The 20616-nt window shown below is 42.7% G+C and overlaps 1 protein-coding gene across 1 annotated transcript in view; it reads left to right on the top strand.

Moving 5' to 3' along the window:
- The first annotated feature begins 780 nt into the window (after positions 1-780).
- Positions 781-20616, top strand: part of trim71 (tripartite motif containing 71, E3 ubiquitin protein ligase) — a 32911-nt gene continuing 13075 nt past the window's right edge. Inside the window, exons 1-2 of the mRNA XM_062410088.1 lie at positions 781-2678; positions 16950-17117. Of these exons, the coding sequence (XP_062266072.1) occupies positions 1926-2678; positions 16950-17117 (921 nt within the window). The 5' untranslated portion in view covers positions 781-1925. The remainder of the gene's footprint in view (positions 2679-16949; positions 17118-20616) is intronic.

Here is a 20616-nt window from a genome sequence, read left to right as displayed (position 1 = left end):
TTAGACTTTATAGATTCAGTAAAATATAAACGGTAAAATCTGTAAAACTCCAATTCTCCATAGTTTCCCCAGACTGGCAAACTCCTCTAATGGCAAAGAAAGAAGGGTCATTTGCCTTTTTTGAACCGATTTTTACCAAGGTTTATAAAACATGCATATAGACTTACAAATTTTGGCAAATATATTATCACGATTTATTTAAAAAATGGAATTCCAAGCTTTTTAAAATGTGCTTGAACAGGAAAACATTTTCAAAGCATATTTAATGATAACTGGCTTCGAGCTAAGGGATAACGAGGAACAACTTAAATGTGCACCGGACTGAATAAGGGGAAGTTTTATTGGCGGGATATAGTGGATGGCAGCGGTGCTGAAGATTGAGTTTGGGAAACAAACCTAGTATTAGAGTACCTCCAGGAACGATGCACCAACACAGTAGATGGTGTTAATACACCTTGATGTTGGTTGCCCCCAAACAGTAAGCCAAACAAAGGAGATAGGATTGGACAAATGGACAAAAATAAGAAGTTAATCCAGTAGAGGGCGGTAATGCACCTTCACGTAGGTTGCCACCTGCCAATCAATCGAATAAAGAAGAAGAAGAGAATTTCCGCGTGGAGGTTGGACATGTAATGGTGCCCTTCTGGGAAACTTATGGCCCCTGATTTAGAAAAACCATAGATCCGCCCCTGCTTTTCCTGTCACCTTGACTATCGGAGCTGACTGATGCTCGTGAGCGTTGCGCGCACAAGGCCACGCCCCCTACCCCCTCCCTCGCTTTCGTGCACGAGCGCCCGGCTCACACACCTCCCGCGGCCTTTGGGCGGAAGTGGGTCCATTTTTCCTCTCAGTCGGATAAGAGCGGCTCAAGGAGCTGCAGCCCGCGCAGCGCACACCGCACGTTCATGTTGACGATTCACCCGAGAGTAAACAACGGCCAAAACCACCAGTAAGGGACGCGGCTGGGCTCCGTACGGTCGCCGGACCGAGCTTTTCCGCGCTAGTAGGGCACATTTCTCCTCTCCCTACGCCGCCGGAGGAGAACAAAAAATCCCTGCGCATTCCTCAACGCAGAGAGCCCGAGAGGGAGAGCAGCCAACGGTGCGGACGGGCGAGAAGGAGCGCTGGAAGCGGCCTCTTCACAGGGTGGACCCACCGGGGCTGTTGGCGGATGTTTGGGCTCCATCCGTGTTTGTCTCTGGCGCCTTAACGAGCCGAGGCGCGCGGTCCCACCGTCGCTTGGATGAATAATTCACTGTCCCTCGGTCCGAGGCTCGCGCTGCGAACACCTACCGACAGCCGGCTGCGCCCGACGCCGCCGGAGCTCCCGGCCCCCATGGTGGACTAGAACCGAAAACAACACGAGAACACCGAGTCAACACGGGCCTGAGGTGGAGGGTAGAACAACCTATATTGAAAAATACTTTGGTGGTGTGGGAGCTGTTCTGTGGCGCAGAGCCCCGTCAGTCATGTTGCCGAGTCGGTGGGGGAGGAGAGACGGAGCCCACTGTACTTCGACGCCGATCCGGTTTCACGCCACTTTCGGGTTTATTTTATGATCCTATCCACGAAGCATCGCCAACATCGTCCATTGTTGGTGTTCTTTGACGGGATGATGCTTCAGCCTTACACACGCGCATCCAGCTCAGCAGCCTGACTTACTGTTTCTCTATTTGTTACCTCAAAAACTCTCTGTGGAGAAGTGGCTGCCTCCGTGCTTTGCATCAGGTCAGAGTTATATAATACAGAGGGGGATCTGTATGTCGTTTAGCACCGTTTTCACTTTCTGACTTTATTACCTCATGAATCTACCTCAATCTGCACATTGTTTACTACACGACGGGCCGCTGTGTCCTCATGAATACCTCATTCTCGTCGCTGCGCATGTTTTAAACTGAGCCCGTGTTTCGGTAACGCTGCTGCAGATGGCTTCGTTTCCAGAATCGGACCTGCAGACGTGCCCGCTCTGCAAGGAGCTGTGCGGCTCCTCTGCTCCCATCTCCTCCAGCTCGTCTACCTCCTCCTCCTCCTCGCACACCTCGTCCTCCTCCAGCCAGACCACCAGGAGACTCCACGTCCTGCCCTGCCTCCACGCCTTCTGCAGGCAGTGCCTCGAGGGCCAGCGCAGTCCCGGGGACCCGCTGAAGCTGCGGTGCCCCACCTGCGACCAGAAGGTGTCCATCTCCGAGGCCGGCGTGGACTCCCTGCCTTCCTCCAACTTCCTCTTCAGCAACCTGCTGGACGTGGTGGTGAGCTCCGAGGAGCAGATCCAGAACAAGAACGGCCACCACCACCACAACAATCACCACCACCGAGGAGGCCTTGGTGTGGGCTCCTCTGGCTTCCATCTTCCCCAACGAGGCCTGCTACCTTCACACCTCCTGGGTGAGCCTCAGTGTAGCTCCTGTGATGAGGAGAACCCAGCCACCTCCCACTGCCTTGACTGCCAGGAATATCTGTGTGACAACTGTGTGCGGGCACACCAGCGGGTGAGGCTGACCAAGGACCACTTCATTGAGCGCCTGGGAGAGAGCCTCCTTTTGGGCCGGGTCAACGCCAACAGCAACCCGGGCCAGCCGGGGGTGTCCGTGTCCCTCGCCCAGTCCCTGCAGAACAACTTTGCCCTGCTGTCCCTTTTCCAGGATCGCATGAGCTTCTGTCAACACCACGACAATGAGGTGAGTAGAGCAAAACGAATAAAATCACTCCCTGTAGAGAGTCAGAAGCAGGGCTGTGTGTTTTCACTCAGTTAAAAGCGTGTGTGTGTGTGTAAATGCACTTTCACATCCGATACGTTTCACAAATGTTGGTGTTTGGCATCTAAACCGACTCCTGGTTGAGTAGCTTAATCACATTTTATTTAATGTGCCCCCTCACACACACATTCACACACACTCCTATAGTGTAATAGCATTATGTGTGTAGTATAGAACCATACTGGGGGCCATATGGCCTTAGGTTCAAAGGGAGCTGAGTGGCTCTTCACCTAGTTCCCCAGAGACAAATAGGCACGTGTGCTGAGCTGGATTTACACATACACTGACCCTGCATGCATGTGCGCACACACACACACTTATAGGCATGCAGTCTGGTTAATCTGTACCACACCATCCATTCAGGGCAGGGAGAGGCCCATGTAGTAACTGCACACATGTTTCTATGACCGTTAGAAGTCCTATCCAAGGACACATTATGGAGATGTAGCTTTTCTCTGATAATGGGAGAGACGAGTTGGAAGTTGGTCCCAACGCTTGCTCCATGTGAAACTACAAAGCCCTATAAAACCGGAAACCCATCTATTCTTGGTTTAGTAATATGAGCAGGAGGGGGTTTGTGAAACGTTACTTTTGTACCACTTCTGGTTTCTGTTGAGGAGCTATAGGAAGTTCTTCCTAAGGCAGGAGAATCCACTTTTTGTTCTCTGATCCTGAAAAAGATTGTGTCTAAAAAGAGATCTGCCAGTGTCAGTGATTTAAGAAAAAGCTGTATGCAGAAAACTTAATGTATATTTCCCCGACTGTACAAACATGTGAGTCGAGTTCCTATTTGAAAAATAAGAGTTTTTTTTACTTTTTTCACAAAAATGAACAGATCAGGGTGTATGTGTGTGTGTGCGTACTTAATCACGTGTTGTCACATACACAGTCAAACACATGTGACACTGCAGGATGCCATTAATTGTTAACTGAACCTTAAAAAGCATGCTGGTGCGTGGCCAGTTGCCATTGTTTTGATTCCCCTTGTAAAACAGAAGCAAGCATTTCTACTATGCTTGTGGATCATCTGGGCTCTGGCTTCCCAGTTCTGTAACTTGAAGCGAAAGAAGTTGCCCAGTAAGAGCAAGTAGTGCAAGGAAACGCAAACAAGCTACTTCGGGCTGTAAACATGATCACGCGATCTACGCAGCGGAGTCATTGCGTCACTTCCTGTCTTTGCCTGCTGCACCCGGCTGCTCCATTTCTCACCTGAATAAAGCAGCAGACTTGTTGTTATTGTAAACGCGTCTGTGCAGAAACCCTCCCGCTTCATTGTGCCTAATGTACCCAGAGGTTATGTCTGAAAAGGGCTTATGTTAACAATGACGTGTGGAGTTCACCTGATAACTGACCAAAGTTCTGTTTATATAACTTTTTACCAAAATGCATTGTGGGTATCCTTGAGGGCCATTAGCCATGTTTAAATTATTTCTCTCAAAGCCATTTTTTCTTATAATAACAGGAACTTAAGCCGTGTTCACACAAACTCTGGAAAATGTCAGACAAATTTGGTCCGGCAATTTCCCAAGTTTGTCTTTCATATATATAGAATGGAGCCAGAGATTGTCTGGTTCAGATGCGTTAAAAAATAACAGGGAAATCTCCTGAAAATGTAGGCGCAGTGTGAAGCAAGCAGGAGGCAGGAAGTGACGTTACACTGCAGAAATCGTGTTTTTGTTTGTTTGACATCGGCGTCGGCCTTTATCAATGAAGGCTCTCGAATCTTGTTGTTTTTCTTCACAAAATATTGGTGTTCATTTTTTTTTCTGCTATTTTTCATTGCACACGCTCTTTTTTAAATAGTTTTTTTAACCAGGGGTTCTCAGATGTAGCCCCTCTTTTTGAAAGCTCATTGCTTCATTGTAGAGCTGCTCACAAACACATCTACCTCATGCTTAGACTGGTCATCAGGAGCACCGGGAGAAAAATGGCTGTGTTGGTCTGGTGGACCAGGGGCGTTGTTAGCCCTGGGCGTCCGGGGCTTTAGCCCCGGATGTATTATGAATAGCCCCGGATCAATTTCGCATCAATTTTTTTTTTTTTTTTTTTTTTTAATTTTAAATTTTTTTTTTTAATTATAGCCCCGCGATAACATTCGCTGATTATAAAGCAAACGTTTTTCCAAAGCAGTCATGTATGTTTTAGAAAATTTAGATGAATTGCTCCAGTTTCTCCCCTGGCCATAGAACGGGCAGCATATCCACATTGATGGATTTAACTAACTGACGTGCAAAATTTTCCCCCCTTAGTCAATGTTCGCCCCTGGGCTAAGCCCCCAATGTCTCATGATCCTAACAACGCCCCTGTGGTGGACCATCCTCTGCAGGCCAGCAGAACTTGAAATAACATCAGACAGACCTTGGCATTTACACCCCTTTGTGCAATTGTCATTTAGGTGCGCATGAGAATGCACCGTGTTAGTGTTTGTGTCCACTGGGCAATCACAATGATCAGCCCGCATTGACCCGACCCTAGTACCCCCACCCCCCAGCCGCTACTGCCACGGATAGAAAAGAATCTGATTCTGTGGGGAAAAGCTAAACAGCGTTTAGCACTAAAGCAGACCAGGCAAGAGGAAGCATGCTAACTGGAACTTTGCATGATCAATTAAGGTCGGTTTTCTCAGCATCATTAATTAGCTGACTCTTCATTATAAGTTATTAACTGTGCTGAAATATATACTAGAATGAATTGATACCCATGAATAACCTGTCCTTAGTTTGAATACATTAATCCAGTCGTCCACAAACACACACATGCACATATGCACAGCCCCCATCCAGTGCCAGTAAATAGGTGGGCTGTTTTCCAGTAACTGCTTAATTTCCCAGTATAGCCTGACTCACTGTGCTTCAGCCCTGGGGGAGGGAATGACACAAGAGAGGACTACTCGTTCTTACTTTTTTATTTATGAGCTCTGAGCATCTCCACGTCCATCATGTGTTAACATTCTCACTACGCCCGTTGAGTCTGCTAGAAAGACCAGTTTTAGCCTGTTGACACGTTTTTAGAATGTAAATATTTGTTCATGCGGTGTCTTTATCTGGTTGCTTTTGTTCTACTAATCCCCAGTTTGTCAGTTTGTCTAGTACAATTGTGCCAAGGTTTCTTTCTTAGTTTGTTTGTTAGATGGTGTCTTAGAGGCATGTTATTTTCATAATGTATTTAACAGTTGAGCTGCTGCATAAATCTAAGTTGTTGTTGTCATTATCATCATGCGTGATCATTATATATGATAATAACAACAATGATAACTTCATACTGGTCTGGAATACAAATACTCTTTCTCGAAGAAATGGTTAACTCCATTCTGTGAGAGATCTTTATCAAAATTAGTTCCTTTCCATGTGTTGTTGCAGTACAATATGTCATTTCTAATTTTAGCCATAGTTGTTTTCCATCACATCAGGGGTGTTAATCAGATTTGCAGTTGCACATAAACTGTTTGTGATTTGTTCAATTAATTAATTAATAAAGGAGACGAGGCGCTGAATTCCCTTTTGTCTGGGCTGCTTCTTTGAGGTCAGCTTGGTTTGTCATGGCCCTCAGTCCCATATTGAAGGATTGTGCTATGACTATTAGGTGTTCAGCTAAATCTGCCCCAAAGTGCATGTAAGACACACTAAATGCATATTATGATTGCATAATGATGCATATATATGCAAAATGCTAACAGTCATGACAAAATTTACACAAAATAGTCGTATTTGCATGCTGAGTGTGTGAAATCTTTAAAGTCTTCAAAGCAGCATGACACTAAACTGTATACACTTTTAAAGATAAGATATTTCTCTTGAAACATATGTAGAATGCCAATGCCACGAACTTATATTCCTGACCTGAAAACATCAAACGCGATTGTTCGTCCTCTCTGTCTTCCCTTTTCATTGCGCAGGTGGATTCATCACTTGTAGATTTTGTGTTATTCCAGCTTCATTGGAAAAAGAGGGACAGGAAGCTCTTTAAAAAAAAAAAAAATCCTTTGTGTCATGTTTACCTTTACCGGGTTTTACCTGTGGATTGAATATCATGTTTATTTGCGTTGGCTTGAATTTCTGTGCCCACAGTGACAACAAGTAATTCTGGAGTGAACTCATTCTTAAATATATAGAACAAAGCTGCACCAATTGTAGAATGTGGTTTATTCCCAAGTGATGGAAGCATATAGATTGCTGGTGGAAAAAAGAGTTTCAGTTGGAGGATAAGACACCGTGGGCAGTAAAGGGAGTGGGCTACACACTGATAAGAATATATGTTTTTTATGCACGAGTGAATTTGTTGGCCTACTTAAACAACATAAATGTCAGTTGTTGGTCGTGTGAGTCCCAGGCAGGCGGAGAGGATTCAACACTGTGTCTGAGGTTGAAATGGAAAATTGGATTACATCAATGGATGTGCCCTCTGCTTGTTGGGATGTCCGTCTCCAACAAATACATACCCTGCAGCTCCATCAGAGGGGCGGCTAATGATATGATAATCCCACAAAATGTCACTCTGTTGTGTAGATTAAATTGTTGTCACCATGGCTTCATGCCTGGCTGTGCACGTGCAAGTCTTTCCAGCAACACACACACACAAGCACACAATCTGTTCTTTATATAGTAGGGCTGGGCGTGAGGGTGGGGGTACTGGAGCAGACTGAGAGTAGACAGAAAGTGGTTGCTGGGCAATGAGCCCCTAAAATGCGTTGTGCTATAAGAAAGAGGTGAAGTTGAACTAATCACATTGACGGCCCACCAGTGTGCCCGCATCTCCACAGGGAGCACTTCTGTCGAGCAGTAAGGAAGACAGTGACGTGTTCAGTTGCAGTTGGGGTCCGAGGAGCTGTATTGTACTTTATCCCGCATTTCCCCAATTCTCTCCTTTGTAAAAGTTTACTGCTCTATTTTGTTGTTGTGTTGAGGAGCACTATCACTCCAGACCCACGCTTGTTGGTAGGCTTTGTGTTCCCCCCCCAACTATATGGAGCTTGCGAGCAGAGAATGTTTGTAAGGAAACCTAACCCAACACTGACGCTGATACAAGGCCAGAGGAATTCCTGTAACTTGAGTTTATACCTCCTGGGTTCTCCGTTTCCCTTCTCCCTCTCTCTCACACACACACACACACCCTGGGTATTTCCTCTGTTAACTGCTGCCTTTCTCATCAACGCTCTCTGGCTGCTCTGTGTCAAGAGATGTTGGACATTATAGATGCAGAAAGTCTCCTCAACATGATTTAGCAGCTGCTGCTGTTGAGGGGCAAGTGATTACATTTCATCACTCCTGGAAGTATCCGTGTGAGTGTGCGGCAGCAACGTTTTCCTTTCCATGAGTATCTCCCATCTGTAGGTAGTTATCCTCTGAAGAGGATTTTAGTGTGTGTGTGTGTGTCTGGGTTTCCACACGGCCAGCAGAGTTGGATTATATGAAGTTGGACTTCCAGAGTTTCAATGCGCAGCATGTGCCAGTAATTGGAGAGCATTTTCTGTTTCCTGTGTGTTGTGAATGTGTTTCATGTAGCTGAAGGAAGAGCGTGCATGTGCGTGTGTGCGTCCTAGCTTTGATGTCCATTTGAGGACTTTGGGCCGTATAAATTTAATGGATAGAAAAGAGGGCATCTATCACATTCTCCTTGACAACAGGTTTAAAACTCATTCAAAAGCAGGAACCTGCCACTTTCTACTTGGTGGTACGGCACAAGTAGCGTTTTAATTGGCCATTATTTGACCTCACTCAGGGAGATTGGGTTGTTAACATTTTTATCGTTAAAGCTCTAAACCCTTTTTGGCCTTCCAGCCATGATTGTGGTTTTCTAGTATTTGACCAGGGTTATGCTTATAATCAATTGGTAAGATTGCTGCAGTGTGGGCAACTGGGCATATTTGTCATATAAATCATCAGATGACATCTTATGATTGCAAGTTTAAGTTATACCTTTTTATATGAACATCTTTCGAATGCATGCTGCCTTTTTCTTACTGCTGCAGACCTGTAATCTGCACGTTCATTGGCCGATTTATGTAATACCTCACACTTAAGCAGTGTTCTGTCACACAACAGCACTGAGTGGAAAAGGTGACCTTTTATTAATATGAATCAAACAGCCATATTTGAAAATAGCCTTCAGCTGAAAAATACAGTGATCTAAAGCCAAACATTCTTCAATCAAATTGGTGCAAGGCAGCGATCACTACTAATAGATTTTCTTTGTGCCTTCTACTGGTTAATTCATGATTGTTGGTTGATTCATGATGGAGGATAATGCCTTGATAGTTTTCTGGAGTTATAAAATCATATCTCTCAGTATTATAAACATCACACTTGTGGATGTTGTATCTGTTTTTGAGCCAAGACCAAAGATCACTACTTCTCTTACATCTACGGATGGCATTAAATCACACTATGCATGTCCACCTTTACACAACATCTTTGTTTGTCCCACAGTGCCACCGCTCTCTTTCACACAGTCTAAAAAACCAGCATAAAATCTCACCCAGTAAACATCAATTCTGTATCAAATAATTGAATGACGCTCTGGAAGTTTAAAAGCAGAATAACCCAATAATCATTCATTCATTAATTTGGTCTGTAAATATTGTGTTGTTTTTTTCGGCTGTTCCTTCCTTGTTTTGGGGTTGGGTTGGGCTTGCTTGTGTAACCAGACCAGTTTCTGTTAATGTCAATATTTGTACAAGACAATGAGTGTTTGTAATCCGTCCAACGTATAGCGTGTTAACGTCCTGTGTTTGGATCGGACCGTTTTCTATGAGCAAAGAAAACCTTGAGAGCTTGTTGTGAGACTGTGTTAGAGAGGGAGGAAGAGGAGCAGCGTTATTATGGATTGAGGGTTATTTAGCATGTGGGCTGTTACTTGTTCTCTAATGTTAAACTAACTAGGAAAAGCTTGTGACTGTAGAGACACATGCACATTCGTTACGTCTCAGTTGCTCCCGTTTTCCCTCCCACAGCTTTTCAGCTTCAGCCTGTTTACCCTTTTTCTCCCCTCCTCTCCTTATTGTTGTTGTACTTCTACATATTCCTTTCATCATTATCAACCCCTTTCTCTTCCACACATCCGCCCCTTTTTTTTTTAACGGCTCAAGTGTTTAGCACACGACATTCATTCACACGCTCGCTGGGTAAGGAGGCCAGCTGACTGGGGTTTGTTTTTCATCTCTGCCGTGGGGCCGTCCAATCAGATGGTCGCTTTGCAGCCACCGCCTCCCCTCGTTGTATCTGGCTGAGTTTCAAAACATCGGCAGGCATGTCCGTGTGCGTGATGTGTCCGTGGCACTCAGCCAACTGGGGTTGCCACAAGAGGGAGGGGCTGCAGCGGCGGAGGAAGGAAATAGCAGTGAGAGAGTGATGGAGGGAAAAACTGTGAACAAGATACGGAGGGTGTTTGGAAAAGATGAGAGTATATTTCTGTGAGTCCCATAAAAGGAGCTTTGTCTGGCAGATGGTACTCCAGGGATTGTTGGGAATGTTGGGATTGGGTATTTGACAGATTATCCAGCCTTGACATACCAGACTGGCTTAGGGCTGGTGCGAGGGCTTGTGCCGTCTATTTTACGTTTCATAAGAGGAGTACCTTTTGTTAATCTCTCCCTCTGGTCCTAGTTCTCAAACATAACTATAACAGATGTAGCATGATGAGGTGAGTTTCCTCACTTACCTTTCATTCAGAGACCACTGATCCATTTTGCTGTGCATTGCTCTGCTTAAGTCCACAACATGGTCTCTGTAACACTTCCGTCGTAGTGGAAGAATTTGTTTTGCATCTCTGTGTAAACTAAAATCTATCTGGGCAAAATGTAATTGGTCTAAACATGTTTGTTTTCAAAAGGCTTTTGGCTTGACCTGTGTATGAGCTGCTTTGACAGGCCATTTTTTGGTTTGGTTGCTGGAGGTTTAGTGCAGAGCTTTTTATATACAGTTTATGGTGCAGAGTGAGGTTTATGTTCATCCTACCTGGTGAATGAAGCATTGCTGCAACAAAGCAACATTTTTTTTTTTTTTGTACGGATTGCTGAATAAGAATTTATTCTGTAAATGGTGTCTAGCTCGCCACAAGCCTTTTGTCTAGGTGTCTCATTAAAAGGGTTAATGTTAAGGCTCATTAATGGCACCCTACCTTTTGAGATGTGTCGGTTTCAAACAATGTGTATTTTACTTGAGCATAAATGAGCCTTTAGACTGCTGTATGAGATGAGACCCTCATTAACAGTTATGCTTTTGGTCTTAACACTATAATGAGCAGATTTACAGTAATTGGGGGGAGCTTAATGAATATGAGCCAAAACCGTGATACAACATCCCGTCTTTTGGAGGTTTGCAATACAGAACGGCATCCGCTGCCATTGTTGAACTCTCAATACTGTGAATGAATGATTGTTTGTGTGGATCTGGCCTACTCTGGATAGATCAATGTTCTAATGAACAGAACACAAAGGTAAACAAATATTTCAGTTTCTCAACAGGAACTTCTTTTCTTTATCTGTTGGGATCAGGCTGCAAAACTCTCTGACTTCATCTTGTTGGAATGTCCCTTCAGTTTGAATTTATCTGTGTCTTTACCTTTCTAACCTTTCTTGTTTCTGACAGGTAGCAATTACGTTAGACCCTTAGTCAGAGAAGGTGTGATCATTCAAGTCACTTTTTCTCCCACTTCATCCTCCATGCCCTAATTGGGTTTGTTTTGTCTATTTTGTAAATCACTTTTTGAACTTAGACATTATTTCATTAAAAGATCTAGGATTTAAAAAATCTGGTTCTAAATTAATTTAGTGGATAATGCGCTATTGACATTTGTATATAGTAATGCATACAGTATAGTTATGATTAATTATGTAATACGAATACAGATTTGTCGTTACTGGTGCATTGTAGAAGCTTTATAAGTAGTATAAGTATAAGTTTTTGCATCAGCACATATTATAATTAAAGCAAAATTCACTGGAAGATGTTCTGCAGCTGTTGGTTGAGTATAAAGATAAACAGTTTTTTTGTGCTGTAAGCATGTCAGCAGTGTAATTTAATTTAATCAGGAGCTTGTTCCCAGACAACTGCCTGATCGAAGTAGGTATTAAGTGCTTGAGATAAAGAGCAGGACGTTTAATGTCAATTTGATAAAGGTTGTACAACATAAACATTGTAAAATGGCCTTTTCATGTCAATTGAAAAATGAATGAAAAGGCAGTGTTGGTATTAGGTTTTTATCTAAAACTACTTTCACTTCCTACACAAAAATTCCATTCATTTTAAGTCGGATCAAGTTTCACCACATGTAAGGTATTTCAAAATGCACTATTGTATTTGCCTAGGACAGTGTCACAGACAAGAGAATAGTGAATATACTCCACTATTCTAAACTATAGAGTCCACTGGAGACTGCTGAGAAATGGCATTTGACCATTACCACTGCAGATGTCCCGAGCATCTCACTGTCAGGGGAAAGAGGTTTTGTTCTTTCGAGGAACGGGATTACTCAATTCCCAGAGCAGCCCTGGTTTTTCTGGCACTACAATGTGACATTACATGGCTCTTGTCCCTTCCCCCGCTCTACTGTGCATGCAGGCAGCAAATGCTGCGCAGAGTGATTTTACTGGCTAGTTGAGCTCGTGCCCTCTCCCCCAGTTCCCCAGTATCTAAGAGGGGAGGGTGGGACTAACTGCAGTGTGCTGCTGTGTGAGCACAAAGCCATCATGCATTCACTTCAGCATTATTTCCTACAGGATTTCAGTATTCTGCTCTTGTCAAGTTTAAGTTTGTCAAATTGAATTAAATTAAAGTGGGACTTGTTTGTCTCTACTAGATGAAATTCTGTTTAATTACTTGCATTACTGCACATACAAATCATGACTAGTATTTTTCCGTTCTTGGCTGTCTCTTGCATTGGTATTGTTATACTATATTTAAATGAAGGGCTGCATCTAACCATTACTTAAACATGTAACCAATATAGCCAAGCAATAATATGATTCATTTTTTTAAGACAATACAATGTCACAAATTGTGAAAATGCTAATGTTTTCCAAATACCTAAAGTTTTGGAAAACTAAAGTTTTTACTTTGGACAAGCTCTACAAAGCTAAAAAAGAATTGAAAGAGATCTGATACAAAGCCTCCAGTGGCTCATTAGAATAGTTGCTGATTTCTCTGATTTCCATTCTAATTGATTAAACGACTAATAGATTATCAGCTCTATTTGAAGGTTTTTCAAATCAAGTGGGAGCAAAAACAATAACAAACATAGTCCATATGTTAAATGAAGATATCCATTTGATTTAAAGTTTTTCAAGCAGCCAACATAGGGGTTGAGTCTGTGTGAATGGATAATGAAGTAGCGTAATGGGCAGAGAAGGAGAATGAGAAACATCCGGTGCACTAATGAAATACAATAACTTGCCTCCCCCATCGCAACTGAGGAGCCCTGCTGCCCAGAGCTTTATAGTTGCTGGTGGGATATTGGTCCAAGCTAAAACTCACTGCTCAAACCGACCTATTATACTTTGAGTCTGGGTTTTGATGTTGTCATTTTTTTGGACAGTATGTCATATGCCCTTGTTGTATATTTTTCCAGCGTGCTACATGTTGATATGTAATAAATCAATTCTGCAGGCATATGGACTCTGCCTGAAAGCCTCCCTCCCTCCCGGGTGTTCCCTGTGGAATTTACAACTTTGTTAGCGTGACACCACGCCTATTTCACATCTTTTAAAGTTGTTTTTCACATTGCTGCATCACGTGTGCGCTGGAAGTGTTGGGTGTGTATACTCTTGCATGTGTGAGGGCGTCCAGCGTATCCGTTGCATGGCATGGCTGTGAAATGCCTGGTCTCTTCTAGTAGCACATCTGTGACAGAGCTTCTTTACTACTGGCTTTTTAAGAATTTGGTTCATGCGTGATGCATTCTTTTGCCTTTCTCTGGCCTCAGACTTAAAAGTTGTGATAATTGACTTGCTTTTTAATGACTGGTTTTGAGGAGGGAAACTGATAAATACAGAGGGAACAGGATCCTTCCATGAAGACTCCTTGGAAAAGGCATTCAACTTTGTTAGTGGATAGGTATAGCTGGCATGGAGGGAAAAACGCAGATGCTGTTGTTCCAGATCATGCCTCTGAATCCAGGACGCTGACAAAGTATCTGAAATCTCCCACTTAGTGTGTGTGTATGTGTGGTATTGTTGAGTTTTTGCACATAGTACATAAGATATTTGAAGTCATGCAGCTATATAGTCATAGGATCTAGTTCCATGAAACATCACTCCAGTGTTTTCAGTAGCAGGCTTCTGTTCTGATCATCCTGTTGTTTTTCCTTTAATCTTGTTTCCACTTGTGAATGGAAAAATGAAATCACACAATCATGTTATATTATTGATTTCGGAGTAGCGTACAAAATCTTGTCGATATTATGTGTGTATAAATGAATTGCGATTAATTCGTTCATTAATCGTAATAGAATTAACTTAGCTGAGGCTCTTGAACTAGTTCCCCTCAAGGATCATTCTGTATGATATCTTGTGAACCAGCCCACATTTCCACCAGTTTTGACTGGAATATTGTTATAAAGGGTTGTCTTTAATGGAGGGAGTTGCACAATAAAAAGTAAAGAACAGTAGCAAGATGGTGGGTCACGCACTATTATAAGAGATGCTGTATTTCTTAATGGAACGGAGGCTCTTTTCGCGACAAATCCTACAAATTCTCATGTGCATTCTCTGTTATCGCCTTCCTCATTGTTTCTTTCCAACAGATAATATATGCACTTTAAAACCTGAAGTAGGAGCCAATTTCTCAGGTTCAGAAAAATCGTTTTCGATAGAAATGTTGCAAACAGTTAAAAATTGTGTTTTGAGGATCAGAATGGTACCAGTTCCATCGGTGGTTGATAAAGATATATATGCTTTGCTTTGGTGGAAGACTCTGCATTAGAGGGAAGGGGATTTATTTAACTGTTCATAAATACTAGCTGTCAATAGGGGCAATTAAACTGCATTGAATGGCTGACTTTGTCTAAGTTGGTCCGTAAGGGCAACTGTTACAAGCTCTGAGTAAATTAGCACATTTTATTAGAGCTCACTTGCCACACTATTCATTGTGGCAGTTTGTGTGTAATAAACCAAATTTGCATTTTCCATTAGCTCTAGCTGAGGGTCCTTGCCTCTTTGTTAAGCAAAGCTCAGGAGCTAGCAAGTCAGCTTATCTGCCCAGAGTCCTTTTCGCCCCTGTCGTTGCTGTATAGAATTAACAGTATAGCGAGCCACCTGCCATATAATCGTCAATTTTGAGCAGTGTCATTTGATCTAAACACTGTTAATCTTAGTCCTGCACATGTAACGCCCTCACTAGAATCCATCCTACCCTCACACCATTAACCGCCTGTTAATATATAAATTCCAGTGAAAACAATGCAACTGCATCAACTAAAACTAAAAGTAAATCAAAACCTAATTAAGTCAGAAAATAAGGAAAACAACCTTATGAAGCACAGTTAAGTAGTACTTTTTAAGGAAATCACTGTTTAGTGCATGGTTCATGCTATTTTAGTCCTTAATGGGTCCCCTGGCACACATCTGATGCATGATGTAGTATGTATGTGGAAACACAATAACATAGAATTTAGTAAGATTGATTGGCTCTATTGTAACCAATACCTGATCCATCTACTGGAGTCGGTGTTGGACTGATAACCTCCACACTAAGCCAGATGCATTCCTCACTTTTGTGCGTCCCGTCCCCTTGGAATTCAGGGGATGTCGACGGGGGTGGAATAGGACAGGAGGGGAGAAAAGAGGAGCCGGGTATTGAGTGACAGACCTGTTCAGAGACTGCAGCGGGCGACAGGGCTCAGCAGAAGGAGAGACGGCCAGAAATGGGCAAGAAGAAAAGCATCGAAGAGGAGCTTAAGGAGAGGGTAGAAAGGAGGAAATCAGATAAAGGGGGAGGTGTGTGTGTGTGTCCGTCATTAGATTATGCAGCTCCCCAGGGGAACAGCCCTTATTGATGGATTGATTGCAGGCACCTCCCCATCCACTCAGGTCTCCTGTGATTGGAGGAAATTGATCTGGTGTCTCTTTGGGATATGATGGCCAGTGCATATTTAATTAGCCTTCCATTACAACCAATCAGCATTCATACAGGGGTTTTAAAGCAAAGCTCAATTTTCCCCCCCAACAAAGGTTAAATTACTTTTACACTTCTTCTCCCAAGGGATGGGGGCACTTTTGTCAACCAGTGTTGCTTTGTACTTCATCATCTGTCACACACACCTTGTATCAGGGCGTACATAACCCTGTGCTTTAATCCCAGAAAAGAGAAAATTTTACAAGTTAAGTAAAGGTAAGATATTAAGTAGAAATCACAACAGGTATAAAAACTAATGCAGACTTTGTGAGCAATAGTTAAAAAAATGTCAAATTATATAAAATCACTTTACAGCCCTTATTCTCAGATGTCTAGTGATGGTCCAGAATGGATATTGATCTAGTCCCTCCTTGTGTCTTCTGGTCCTGTGGCTTGGAAGAGAGGAGCTCTCTGGGGTGTTGATGCCTTTTATGGTCCCCCCTGGTAACGCATGCATATGGATGACTTGTGTACCATTCATTGTCTTTTCTCATGAATTAGCTGTGTGTGTGCATGCTTGAGAGAGAGAGAGGGACATGTAACTTTGTGATTAATGTATTTACCATGCCAGATTTACCATGCCAGATTTATTTATCAACCTCCTGTGATGATGATGTACACGGGATGAACGCAGAAAGAACAAACTAAAATAATGCAAATTTCTCCAAATTCAAAAGAGAAGCCATAAATGAAGAAAACTTCAATAAAGATGTCAACTTAGAAATATTATGTAGGTTTTGGTGATAAGGGCCGACCAAAGTGTCAATTTTCCACAAACAAGTACATGTGATCTCTGCAGCTAAACTTATAAATTACATCCGTCCTCCTGCATGCTGCGCCACCCCTCACCCGAACACTCAGGATATTTTTGTGGTTCATATGTCTAAAAAACCTATGAGCAGTGAGTCGTATTTGCATCACACATCTCAATTGATTAAGTTTGTTAATTTCTAGAGCATATGAAGTCAAATGGGCTTTGTGTTCTGCACCCTTTTTTCCTGTTTGGTCACAACAGCAAGAGCAGCTTCAGCTTGTACAGTGTGAAAACTAAATTTAATTGCTATCTCCATCTCTCTGTTTTCTCCAGGTGTTCCTGTTCTTCTGCGAAACCTGCTCGGTGCCTATCTGCAGGGAGTGCAGTGTGGGCCGTCACATGGGCCACACCTTTGTTTACCTGCAAGACGCCGTGCAGGACTGCAGAGCCATCACCATCCAGCTGCTGGCAGATGCAGAACAAGGACGACAGGCTGTGCAGGTGAGGCAGGAACGCAGACACAGAGAGTCATTCACAGTGGAAACATTGGGGAAATGGTCATTTATTAATTTAGATTTTTGTTTGTTCTAAACATAAAGTCTGGGACCAGGACCATAAAATACATCAGGATGTAGGTTTATTAGTATTAGTAGCAAATCTACCAATGAAAAAAAACATGGAAACAAGACCAAATGTTCTTAATCATTGCCTTGAGACAAATAGGTCAAACTGATTTAAGCTGTTGCTCAACATAGCCAAGTTCTCTCCTGCACAATTCTTTGAGGTCTAATATAAAGACCATACAACACAGATCCCCACTCATCTGTCTCCTGCAAGCGGTCACAAGATGCTGGAGAGAGCAGCTGTGTCTCTCATCCTCCCTCGATCTGCTATTAGAGATGATCAGCTTTACTATGTTTGAGAGTGACCAGTCCTGGGCTGCTGGGAAGCCTGGGGTTAGAGGTGTCCAGCTGGCCCTTAAAGGAGGTGGGTCACATGGGGTGAGGTCTGGCGGGGGCAGGGCTGAAGGTCAAAGGGGAGGAGGACTGTAGTGGAGGATGGGGGAGGTTATATGAGGCATTTAAAGGATTTTAGAGAATGGAAAATTCCCCTCCTCTATTTTAAGATGTGGAACAGTTTGCCCTCCCCTTATTCTCTCCCTCACCAATTCACTCAATCCCTCACTCCCTCACAACACCCCTCCGCCTCTTACTCTCACCCACACCCACACCCTCTCCTCATTTACGTTATTATAGATTGGATGGTAGCAGCTTTCTTCGCCCCCCCCTAAGATCCAGGCTCATATAGTGAAAAATACAGGAGTGAAGAGCAGATAAGAGGTTTCACAAACACTTTAATCACAGGCTTGTTGGGCCTGTAAGCTCATTAAGCAGCAGGTGAGATGCATTGTACCGGCACTGACATCAGGGAAACAGTCAAATATTTCAGAAACAATTGACAATAAGAATTTGTCATTAGACTGTAAAAGTTAATTGCATTCATTTTGTGATGATCATTACAGTGGCTTCATGAATGTCATGAGTTTCTGATTTTCTCTGCCTTGTCACTGTCTTAACATTTAAAAAATGTGACTACAGTAAAAACAGAATAAGTTAATAATGAGGTGTTGATGTTTGGAATCATTGGGGAAACTAGCTGTGACTTGTACTAGATTGAGGGGTGTTGTCTTATCAATCAAAACGATAACTTTTTTTGAAGCAGAATTGTACTGCAATTTGCTGACATTGTAAGAAGCAACAACTCCTACAACTGTTAGCCCGTTAATCCGGTGAGGCAAAGGACACATTGGGAATCCTACACTATAGTAAGGCCTGAAACTAATTTGAACAAATTATGTGTTGGTTCTGTGATGACAAGTTTCACATTAAGAACCAAACAATAAAAATATTTAAATACTCTTTGGCTGTAGCCTTATGTTTAAAACATGGTGTTAGAGATGCATGTGCAGAGGGACAGGGGTAGATCACTCACACCTCCTTTGCCTGTAAGGTTATGCAGTGTCATGACCTTGGTAAAGACGTGACTGAAACATGAAACACTAGTTATTGTCACGTGACATGATGAAATGTACTATCTCCTCAGCAGATGTCCAGCCTCACCTTTCTCTGGCTTCTCAATGAGTGACCCACACTTTGTTCCTTAATGGATCGATAATTATGTCATGGCCCCGAATTTCAAAAATACATCCTACATCAAGACTAAAGCCCGACCAATATGATATATTGGCACTTTTACATTTTTTAGGGTTGGACTATATTACTTTCTAAACACAATTTTTCTTCTGGCTCTAGCTCAAATGCCAGACTTCAACATATTTGAATGTATGATTAGCACTAGGAACATGCAGCAGGGTCAAAGGAAATACTGCCTACCATCTGGCAAGACCTTGTGGTGTTAGGTGAATGTTTGTCCATTTTGTCCGAGGTCACCACCGTAGTTAAGTGCTGACGCCAGATAATATGTAAACACACACACACACACACACACACACACACACACACAACCCTGTCCCCTGAGGTTGGAAATTTTTGCCCACTCCACACCCATTATCTTTCCTGACCTCTGACCCTGGACTGACCTGCTGGTTGGCTGGAGCTCTTTTTCTCTGCATGCCGATTGGTCAGTTTGACCCTCTTTGTGTTCCAAGCTGTACTTTCCTGGAAATGCTGGGGGAAAGCCAGAAGCAGAGAAGATGCCAACTATAGGGGGAGAGGCAGACAGAAGAGGACAGGAAACAAAGTGTGAAAATCAAAGTCTGAGCTCGAGCACGGGATGAAAGTTAAAAGATAATTTAAGACAAAGATACAGGGAGGGAGAAAAACCTATAATAAATACATTTTGAAACAAGAGTTTTTTTTTAATAAAAATAAACAAAACAACATTTCACACAATATACTTCCTCATCCAATTTTGAAAAGTTTTCCCCCGCTTCCTCAAGGATTCCCTCCCTGCTATTCCCTCTCTGGGGGCTGGATTTAGTTGATCCTTTAGCTGCCAGCCTGAAAGGGCCCGGTGTAAGAAAAAAGACCCCTGCTGCCAGGCTTTGTTCTTGCCAGGTTGCCGTGGGGGTTGGCAGTATGTGTCTTAAGACATCAGTTGCAGATCATGACCTGTGGAGGTTTAGCCGACCTTTGATCCCTGCGGCCGATATCACAAAGGAAGCCTTATCCTACCTCCCCTACGTCCCTGTGAGGTCCAGTTCACCCTGTGACCTCCCAGAAAACGCCAGAGGAAAAGCCAGATAAAACACTGGGGGAGGAGGGAAGGGGAGACAAAGAGAAAAATGTGCATTTAGCTGAAATTGTTGGTTGTGAAAACTAAAGCTGTCTAAAGTATAATGTTTAGGTTCAAATCATACAGTGGCTTTTCAGTTCCTATAATTACAAATTCTCCTCTTTTCATTGTAAACCAAGTTAAATTATCCAATACCATCCTGTCACTGGATACAAAAAGATACCCCTGTTCGGCACATATTCTCAACTTTAAATACAAGACCAAAGATTACTGGATATGGTTGATAATACGTCGCCATATTGAAAGTTTAAATTGTTTGATTTAAGTAGTAAATATCTAGTTATAATAAAGACTAGGAATCTATGCCATGTTATTCAAATTTCCAACTCTTGACATTTTTCAATGCATAATTCTAGTAACGTTGGAAATTTGAAACTAAAATGATAGTAGAATAACACTTGCATACCTCCGCCACGGCCCAATGGTCTCCCCTAATGAAACCACATTTATATTCACTAGATCCAGATTTTATTTGCACAATATTGTTAATATATTTTGAAATGTTAATTCAAATTAATTAACATTTCAAAAACACCCTTATTCCCAATGTTAAAGAAAGTGAGAGAAAAAACCTGGATCCACCCCCTGATCCAGATCCAAACCAAACTTTAATGGGTTCCTCTCTAACTCATTCCACATCCCTCCATAAAATTTCATGGTAATCAATCCAGGAGTTTTTGTGTAA

Source organism: Platichthys flesus, chromosome 17 (assembly GCF_949316205.1).
Source record: "Platichthys flesus chromosome 17, fPlaFle2.1, whole genome shotgun sequence".
Classification (NCBI taxonomy): Eukaryota; Metazoa; Chordata; class Actinopteri; order Pleuronectiformes; family Pleuronectidae; genus Platichthys; species Platichthys flesus.
Note: the sequence above shows the minus strand (reverse complement) of the source record. Positions and strands in the feature narration are given on the sequence as shown.